General features: G+C 40.1%; 1 protein-coding gene across 4 annotated transcripts in view; it reads left to right on the top strand.

Annotated features, from left to right (window-relative positions):
* Window positions 1-9,186: 9,186 nt before the first annotated feature.
* tox2 (TOX high mobility group box family member 2) overlaps window positions 9,187-10,727 on the top strand; it is a 117,430-nt gene continuing 115,889 nt past the window's right edge. The window contains exon 1 of one of the 4 annotated variants that reach the window (XM_008279819.1): window positions 9,187-10,039. In XM_008279819.1, the coding sequence (XP_008278041.1) occupies window positions 9,842-10,039 (198 nt within the window). In that variant the 5' untranslated portion in view covers window positions 9,187-9,841. The remainder of the gene's footprint in view (window positions 10,040-10,727) is intronic. The other 3 variants (XM_008279820.1, XM_008279825.1, XM_008279826.1) reach the window with 3 other exon arrangements.

The raw sequence follows: 10,727 nt of genomic DNA, 5'->3' as shown, positions 1-10,727 counted from the left end.
AAATATTTATTAAAACAGAATAAAACTTGTATGCAGTGAAATGCAAATATAAAACACAGCATGCCTATAAAAATTGCAAACAATGGACAGTACGTTGGCACAAAGGGTGGCGTAACCTGTACACAGTCAGCCAGTGTCCAGCCATGCAGAAGCAATATCTCTCATCATTCTGCAGTCACCTGTATACTTAAGGTTCATTTACAATTTCACATCTGGTATCCATCCAACCATTCTGGACTTCATGTTCTGTTTATGTAGTTTCTTTCTTTTCTTTCACCAAAGCTTTTAGGAGTCCTCTAATCATACATAATTAATCAGAGTTTTCACTTAAATGCACTGCATTTCTCACTCTCATTATTACTTAAGAGGCTGCTCTTTAAAGCTTGAAAATACCTGGTGTTCTCTTGATCAGGTTGTTCACGTAGCAGGCTGTTTAAACAAATGAGGATTTATTAGCAGGATTTAAAAATGTATTTTAAAGCATCTCATACCAATGGCATAATTTCATTACTTTGTATAAAAAAATGTAATTAGATCCACTTCATTCAGTGAGACACTGTAGTAAAAGGGGGGGGGGGGGGGCAAAGACTTAGATAAAGTGTAACTTCAATAGGTAGTTTTCTTTGAGTACTACAGTGTGCATGAACATTTGACTGGTCGTTTGTCAGCTCTGCATTTGGTGGTCCCTGCTGATGGAAAACTTCAAACTTTATGAAACTGGTTCTTGTCTCCCACACTGCTTTCTCTCTGTGAGTTTATATTACTTGTCTCCATTAAGGGACTCTCCCTCCACAACTCATTTCTCTCAAAACACTTCATTTTCAGAAAATGTGTGCTCTTTTTTGCATCAGGAGAGCATGCCGTTTGACCACATCTGAAAGCAATGGTGCCGCAGAAAAATGACTTCCCCCATGACAGGCTCAGAGTCCACAGAGCAACATTTTCAACATTTTTGTCTGTACATCTATGAGGGCAAGTGGATACCCAGCACTCAAACAGCAGCAAAGAAGATAAATATCAAGGCTTCTGATTTACTTTTTAAATTTTTAATATCTCTATATTAAAACCACAGCAAAGTTCTCATTTATTAGAAAAGAATATAATGACTTTGTCTTGTGAAATTCTACTAATCTATTTGAATGTCAAACAAAACCCACAAAACATGAAGCACATGTAACATGGGAATGAGAACACAACACAGGGAATAACAGCATGAGTGCAGCAAGCTGCCCCTCATCCAGTTTGTAGCCTGGCTTTTTCATTGTATACAATTCCAGCCAAGTGTAGGCATAAATGGAAGAGGCAGAGATGAATAATACATAAGAGTCTTCATTTTTAGTAAAATCTAAGGCAAGGTGTACAGACAAAAAACACCGGCATTGTAGCAGTGTGTCCAAGTTGCAGGAGCTTGAAAGGTGTTACAGTGGTTTCATAAAGGTGTTAAAGTGTGCAATTGAAAAAAAAAAGAGTAATGAAAGACTTTTTACTAAAAATTAGAGCTGTGACGATAGAGAAAATCCCGTCTTTTTGATGTTAATAAGGCTGCTTGTGTTTCTGCTGTGAGAGGACACGTCTGACATCACAGCAAGTTTGAGGAATTGTGTCGACATTCTTTCTTTTCTTTCCAATGTTTTCTTTAAAAAGGAGAGCTTGTCAGTGTTGTGAAAGTAGATAATAAAAGTCCTAATCCTTAATCCCAACATAAACAGAGCTATAGCTACAATAAAACAGCACTACACAAATCAAAAGCAAAACATGATACAGAGACATATTTCCATCCTCAAATGAGCTCTCAGATCACCCTGACACTGTCACTGTGTAGATGTGAAATGTGCTGTTAGTGAAATGAAAAGAACTGTGTTGTGAATAACTGTACAGTAGGTTACAAACGTTGCATGTATCTGTAGCAACGGCATCACAATGAAATTGCAAATCTGAATAAAATTTATGTGGATGGAAAATACAAGACAGAGTCACTTGAACCCAACTTTTTGAAATGATCAGAAATCATCTTCCCAGATATTTGAATGTAAATCACAGTCATCAGTTGCTGCGATTACTGTTTCCTCCAAGATATGTACTTGTCATTATGTGGTACTCTAACACTATTTATATTATTTCTATTTAAAGTTCAGTCATTCAAATCATTCTGATCAAAAGTCTCAGTTAAATAATTAAAATACACTAGGAGACTACAACAAAGATAAAGGTTTTGTGAGGCTGAAGCACTGATGTTTTGCAGCAATACCAGGGTGCCATCTTTCTTTGGTGTGTTAAAATACAAACATAGAAAAAAAATATTATTAAAGTTTTACATGCAGTGTCGGAAAATGTTTAATTTTGACATGATATTGGTGCTAGCTGAGCAGAAGTAAGAGATAATTTAATTGATTGCAGTTTGACTTGAAGGACCAAGAATGAACTCCATTTCATGCTAATCCATCCAATAAAATGTAAAATTTTTGGCAAGCAGTTGTGGTTAACCTTTGGCACTGGTGCTGCAAATTTGCCATAAGGTCATAGTTTTATATGCAAATTAGGTTTGTGGGCAAACTTGTAGAGAACTTCTGTCTAACTTTGTGGAAAACTGAGCGCAAACAAGTTTTGCAGACGAGCAGATTCAAATCCACAACTTTCTTGTTGTGGGGCAACACTGGCCCATTATTCAAGTCCAGAGAAAATCAGTCTTGGCATACTATAAAAAATACATAAATTACAAATTTGCTGCAAACTTGATGCAAATATTCAACATTCCAGCAAACATAGTCCATCTACCACACTTTCAACAAAGTTAGCCAAAACTACACTACAGGTTTGTCACAGATCTAATTTGCATATGCTGCAGTTTTTACGACAGTTCACGACAATCGTTTAACAGAAACCATTATTGCCATACATGCGATCTATGGCCATGCATAAACTGACATGTTTGTCAGTCATGGAAAACTTGGTACCGAAAGGTTTGAAGAAGTGTAGCACTTACTGTGGTAACAAACCACTGGTAAACGTGTTTGTCAGTAGCTTCTAACTTCTCATCATTGTCAGAATGTTTCTGAAAGTTTGCCACTAGTGGCCAATACTAGCAAACGTGTGGCAACGTTTGCTGGAACACTAGTTTCTTTGCTGCAAAATAAACCACAGGTTTGCTGCAAATCTGCCGCAAACATTTCGTTTTTCTGAGACAAACCACAAATGTCATTGTACCACAAGAAGGAAAGTCAGAGCAAAAGACATTATAATTCAGTTACTGCTAGATCACAAATGTTTATATATAATTTTGTTGCAAGTCATTGAATAAGAAGATGTTTCAGTGTGGATTACTGAGCTAGTCAAATGAAACACTGACATTGCCTTTAGTAGAACCAGACGTTTCTACAGCGGGAATACAAACAGAAAGACTGTTTTTCTGCGATTTTAGCAACAACGATGCAATAGTACAAGATGATGGATACAACAATTCACTGACTCACAAAAACCTTTATTTTAAATCATCAACATTTCATTGAGTACCTGAGTTTTCCCAGTCCATTCACAGAACCTGGTGAGGTTTGACTGAAAGCATGTGAAAGAGCACAACAGCACTTGGGCCTCTGTGGTCAAAGTCCTCTATCACAGTCAACAGGCCTTGATTGCACTGCTGTTTGAGAATCATGCAACTTTATGGGATGGTTTCAAAGATGACTCATAGAAAGGCTAATTTTAGAGAGCTTTGTGCTTTAGATTGACCTTGAAGTATACAATTATAAAACAGAGTGACACAGACAGAGACAGAGGCACATGTAGCTACTGTGGACAATGATAGTCACATGTTCATTCTGAGTGGAAAAAGGAAGGGGAAAACAGCCTTGTATTTAGAAGTGAGTTTTGAATATGTTGCTGTGCCTGACATGATTTAAACCATTGCGTGGTTCTAGACTGCTTAGTAGTTCTTCTACATTTCTGTGTTAACCTACCGGTCCATGGAGAATTTTAATTTGATCATTTTAGTGAGTCTGCTTGGCCTTTAAGTGACAGTAATTTAAGCCAGATGTATAAAGACCAACCCCCACCCACAAAGCATATGGAAAGTAGAAGAGAAGCTAAGTGAAACTAATGCAAACTGAATAATTGAAGTGAGAAGAACAAGAGTTTTTCCCCACAAAATAAAATATGTTGATCAGGAGCCACCAGAAGCTACAAGTAGGAGGTAGTGTATTTATCCCTGTGATTCTGAGTCGATATCCTGCAAAACACTAGTCAAGGCAGAATCACATGGAGACATAAAGTGGTGAAGTTCATGAGTTCACCTTTGCAGTGGCTCTGTAAGTAAACACCATTTTAATACCCGGCAGGAAATTCTTGGCTTGCTTTGTCAGAAACATTTTACGTTGACTTTATTATCTGTTAGTGTGAGCAAACGCATAGTGAAAGTCATTATTGCACAGCACAAAACTAAGAGTAACATCTGGCAAAACAGTTCCTCCTTAAAACCAAATGTATTTTCTTGCAACAGTGCTTATTTAGCTGATCTTACAAACAAAGTACCTGTGGGTTACAAATGATTTTACTGATGAATATTTTCAGTGCAACCAAATTGCAACATCAGCTGTATGTTCAAAGGATTGTTGGACATGGAGCCAAAGATTAGGTTATCTACTGAACAATGTTGATCAAGGTCTGGGAGTGCAGTTTGGAGATTGAACGAATCATTGTTTTTTTTTTGTTTGTTTTTGTTTGTGTTTTTTTTAGCATTTTTCCTCTTTGTTGCCAAATTCATGTTTACGCCACATTATTAAATTTCCATTGATGACTGATTGTAAAGGCATCCCAAAGACTGGACTCAAACTGAACACATTATTACAGCTTGTGTTCATTCACCTCTGTATAATAAAAGACTTAAGGGTTACAGTCCAAAATGTGAACTGAACTTTGGACCAAAGATGTCATCACAGGAAGTTGTTGTGTTCTACTGGACTGACCTTTAATAAAGTGCCAATTAATATGACGCTGCTCATTAAAATCGTATGCATTAGTTCTGTAGACTGCAACAGGGCCCCCATTCTAGTTACAAAGAAAGAGAGATATGGAAGGAATAACAAGCCATAGAGTCTTGGATGAGTACTGGTGTTTTAATAAAAAAATTAGACATATATATGGCTGCAAGTAAGTCAGTGTACATCCATTAAAATACAACCCCTCCTAACACTCCATTGTCAGCACAGCAGACAGTATGAAAGTCTTGTTGGATGCTGCCGGAAAACAAAACACCAAATTGAACCCCAGCTAGTTGCACTGCTGTGGGCCTGACCTTTTACAGCAAAACCAGAAATGTTAGTGTCACCAGGAGAAAACACTACTGATTAACACAGCTACTACCCTGTCCCTGACGTCATTATAAATCAGCATCACCTGGCCGCTGGTATTTGTGGTTAAATACTGAATTACATTGGGACACAACCAGATTCAAAGTGACAGCATGAGGCAGAGAGGTTACCATTCATATTTGTGAAAGTCTTTTTTTGGCTTTCTTTTTAAACATAGAACTAAAATTTGGGGTAAAGTAAAGATCTTGCAATTCAAGTCCATCCATCCATCCATTATCTATAAAACGCTTAATCCTCATTAGGGTCGCGGGGGGGCTGGAGTCTATCCCAGCCGACTTAGGGCGAAGGCAGGGGACACCCTGGACAGGTCGCCAGTCCATCGCAGGGCCACACTTAGAGACAGACAACCAAGCACACTCACAGTCACGGACAATTTAGAATCACCAATTAACCTCAACATGTTTTTGGACTGTGTGGGAGGAAGCCGGAGAACCCGGAGAGAACCACGCTGCACGGGTAGAACATGCAAACTCCACGCAGAAAGATTCCGGTGCCCCCACCGGGACGCGAACCAACTGCTACCAACTGCGCCACCTTGCAGCCCGCAATTCAAGTCCAGTGATAAAATCTTTGTGAAGTGTAAACCATAAAGTCAATATTATATATATTTTTGTTGTTGCTTGGTGTGATAAATTAAAAAAAGACAGGTAAAGCTTCTTTTTTTTTTCAAGAAGGTAAACATTAAAAAACACTTTACACTAGAGCCCACGTAAACAGCAGAATGGCTATCAATATACGGTAGGCGTTTGAGTTATTAATTGGAGAACATAAAGTGGAAATACAATGAAATTAAACTGCATATGAATGGTTAACACAAACAACCATTCAAGAAAAAACATAATAGATAGTAAAATGTTACAACAGAAAGAAAAGGTTTATTTGCCAAGCTGTCTGCTCTTATACAATGCATTATGTAGTGTGAAGTGCCTACTGTAGTGTCAGAACACCAGCAGACGGTTGTGGACTGTCAGGATAATGCCAGTCAACTGTGTAGTAATTCGTTCCCTGGACTGACCCCTAGAATGATCTAACCATAATGAACATGATTGTCCTAGCAGGGTCTCTCGAACCTCCCATGAAACATACAGTGCAGTTCTGACCATGTGGCTTAAACACTACTAACAACGCTAATCAGCTCCGTCTGAGCTGCATAAAACTGCAGTCTATTTTTTTAAAAAGTACAGAATGATAAAGAACTTTCTTTTCTTTTGGAGAAAAAAAACCCCAGCATAGATTCTGTCTTTGAAGTGATTTTTTTTTTAAAATTTCTCCTGTGCACGTTTTGTGATTCACAGAAGCTGTGCATTTCCAAATTCCTTGCCATCTGTGTAAATGTGATACCTCTCCTTAGTACAATGAACTGGAAATGGAAGCTGTGTTTCATATAATCCCCAAATCCATCCAACTCTCACATCCTATCATGCAAATTTGGTGCAGTTTGAAGAGAATCCGGTCTCCGAACCATATGCTTGAGCCGTGTAAAAGATACAACAATTTATTATGCATGCATTGCACCAGGCTTATGGTAATAAGGTATTAAATTAGTGCTGGACATTATTGCTCTTCTATATTACCTCTGCTCAAATGATTTTCATATAAGTCACAAAAACAAAACAAAAAAAAGAAAGAAAGAAAAGGTTGAGATTTTTGAAAAGATCTGTGGGCAAGCAATACCTTTCTTTGGTTGGAATAACATTTGATCATTCAGATAAATTCTGCTCAAAACTCTTAATTAGATCTGTGTCCAACTATGCCACTGTTAGCTTTGTTATGGTGCTTCGAAATCAGGTTATTTACATAGAGAAACAGCAATTTGCCCAAATGACTATGGAATGTAATGAGCTTTCTTGTACTGACTGTTCAGTGAATAAATTCACTATAACTCAAGTTTTGTTTCATTTTTCTAACAATTAGACATTAATTAAAATTAATGGAGGAAGGGAAAACACAAATTCCAATACAGTGAAAGATTCCCACAATGTAAAACATTACAAGTTCCCTTTTCTACCTGAAAACAAATATGTTATAAGTTTGCTGTTATTATGCAAAGCAAACTCCACTTAGTTAAGCTTAATGAAAAGAAGAAAACAACTGCAAATTTTTTGTCAGATATTTTTTTATTTTTTTAATATTTTGATTTATGCTGAGCTAGAATTGCCAGATGTTATTCATGTAACCATTTCATTCCAAAGCGTGAAGCAAAGATGTAAAATAAGTTACCAAAGTGACTAAAGTGAATGTGTCAAATTATAGTCAAAGGAAAAAAATATGACTAAGCTTCCCTTTAGACATGCCACAAAATGACACTTCGTTCTGAAAAGTCAATTCTCTCATGTTCTGGAGGCTTTAAGTTTCCATTTCACTAGCTGGGACCACGCCAAAAAACTGAAGCTTGATTCCTGAAAGCGAATCAGTGTTGTGTAGGTGATGACTGAAAAAAGTTGATGTGGTGTGGGGAAATGCTTAGTCAGGGATCAGTAGCAGCTCTCGGGCCAGCACACCCCCTACAAAGAATCCCATAAGAATGAAACAAAGAGTGGATGCAACGTGGGTCTTGAGGATTAGAGCAGATGAGAAGCAGATACACTTGAGGCCCATGGCCTTAATTAGGTGGTCCAGAACTCCTTGGCTGGAAGCTGCGTCAATATGGAAGGAGTGACCAGAGAACGTGCTAGGATTTGGGATGTCGTCAGGACTTGCTTGAAGTGGAAGACGAGTTGGGTTGCGGCTTGACCAGTCTCTGTAATGAACTGAGGGTTGGAGGGTGAAGCATCCTAAAATTTTTTGGTTGTATTTGGTGTACTACGGATTTGCAAGGGCTTGGTTTTGAATCTAGTTTGGAGTACATGATGGGTGTTGGATTACCCGTTTGATTGGTTTCACTTTCTTTGAATGAATGGACCAGTCAGTCTTAAGAGATGCAGGAAGGTGAAATACGAGATGCGGAAGAGGTTCCGTAGGATGGCAGTGTGAATCGAACTTAACTCGTTGGCCAACATTGCAATAAACTGTGCATGTTGCAAGAAAAAAGGAAGGCCAGAAAAAACGTTGACTCCAGAGTGCCGACAAGAGACTGGAATATAAGATGTTGGAATATTTTTATGCCTTAGGATGGGCGAATGGATGTCAGAATCAGAATCAGAATCAGAAAAAACTTTATTTATCCCCGAGGGGCAATTAGGTAAATCCATCCATCCATCCATTGTCTATACACTGCTTAATCCTGACCAGGGTCGTGGGGGGGCTGGAGCCTGTCCCAGCTGACTCAGGGCGAAGGCAGGGGACACCCTGGACAGGTCGCCAGTCTACCATAGGGCTACACTTAGAGACAGACAACCAAGCACACTCACGTTCACACCTATGGACAATTTAGAATCACCAATTAATCTCAGCCTGTTTTTGGACTGTGTGGGAGGAAGCCGGAGAACCCACACTGCATGGAGAGAACATGCAAACTCCATGCAGAAAGAGTCCTCACCTGGATGTGAACCTGCGATCTTCTTGCTGTGAGGCAACGCTGCTAACCACCAAGTCACCTTGCAGCCCGATGTCAGTGGAAATGACCATGATAAATTATACTGCAGAGGTATCATGCGATTCTGGTTTCTTGGTCACCTTCGTTGATCAAGAAACCCCTAAAAAGTGGCAGATAGAGCATGTGATGAGAGCTGATTGCTGCTTGGGATCTTGTTCATAAGTGACGGAAGAATGGCGTGTGAGATGGATGGGCTCATCATGGATCATGGCGATGAAAAAGGAGTTGAACCAGAGGGCGAAGCTTTCGATTTACCAGCCGAGCCACAGTCCAGACCTTAACCTATGGTAATAATCTTTAGACGTGACGAACAAAATTAAAGGTACAAGAAGCTGAAATGAGCCTCATCTGAAGGTTGGCTGGGTATAGCTTTGTAGATGGGATGAGGAGCTCGTGTTAGAGTTGTTGCTCTGTTGCTTCAAGGGGAGCCAGCTGAGGTGATCCAGTAAATCTGGAGGGGTGCATTTTTGACTTTTCACAGTATATTCAGACCAAATCTGTCCCTGTTGTTCTCAATATTTCCACGTGACCATGTGCAGACAAATATTAAATATTACTGTAGGGGGTGCAGGGGTGCTTTTTTCGGCACAACACCGGAAGGAGGATAGTTGTGGTCACGTGACATCAGCTCCGGGCGTTTGTTAGAAGTCTGAATAGTTTAACTTTGTTGTCAGAGCGGTGACAGATAAAGTCTATCTCTTACTGCTTTCTGAAGACCCCCGACGGTTTGGTCGGAGTTGTCATGTGGAGGGACATCGCCGGAGGATCTGTCAGGAGCTTGGGAGCGCGCTGATCTATTCCGGATGTGCCGGCTTCTCTGGACACTCGCCTGCTTCGGACATCAGCGCTGGAGCGAGAAAAAGTTGACGAGGGAGTAATACGTTTTGGTCTTCCCTGAGAAGAGCCTCCTTGGTTGTAGCTACGATCGGATGAGGAGAATCTGATGCGGCTGGAGGACGGAGAGAGGAGTTCTGGTTGGAGTCGTTTCTTAGTGACGAGCGACGCGTTGATGGCGTTTCTGGAGCGACATCGATCCCCTCGTCTCCGGGGCCTCGACGTGGATCAGGTTGATCGGCGTGGAGAAAATCTGGAGCCGGGTTGGATGTTCCCTCACAGAGGGCTGATGGATGAGCGGTCTGTGGTGAGTCAAGAGTTTTCTATAAACTTTCAGACTGAACGATGACGTGTGTTGCTCAGTGCACAAGAAGCGAGAACGAACCAGTGGGAAGGCAGGGTGGTGTATATATGTAGGGTCAGGAAGGGGAGTGATGGAGGTGTGGTCGTGCTCCTGAACCGCAGCTAAAGACTGTAGCTCCATGTTACTCACGTGTAGGATGGTAGGTCATTGCGAAAACAGCTGTCGAGAGTTAAATGTATACAGACATTGTTCTGCACAGTGAAGCTCAAACAAACAACAAATGAGCAAAACATATTGTTGAGTGAAAGGGTCCCAAGTCCTCATGTGTTAAAACACAAAACAGAAAGTTACTGTTACAGTTACAGTTTACTAGAAGAAAAGGCTGTCAATACTCAAATCAGGCATGGAAAGTTTGTCCAACAGTGTATTTTTTTAAAACTTAATGTAAACAGTTTAGTGAACATCCAGTGACTTACCTTGACATTTGCAAAACTATGAATTGACATTAGGTCCATACATACATTAATCCATTATCTACACACTGCTTAATCCTCACTAGGGTCGTGGGGGGGGGCTGGAGCCTATCCCAGCTGACTTAGGGCGAAGGCAGGGGACACCCTGGACAGGTCGCCAGTCTTTCGCAGGGCTACACTTAGAGACAGACAACCAAGCACACTCACATTCACACCTA

Source organism: Stegastes partitus, unplaced genomic scaffold (assembly GCF_000690725.1).
Source record: "Stegastes partitus isolate 25-593 unplaced genomic scaffold, Stegastes_partitus-1.0.2 Scaffold171, whole genome shotgun sequence".
NCBI lineage: Eukaryota > Metazoa > Chordata > Actinopteri > Pomacentridae > Stegastes > Stegastes partitus.
The sequence above is the reverse complement of the archived record's forward strand: the minus strand, read 5'-3'. Positions and strand labels throughout refer to the sequence as shown.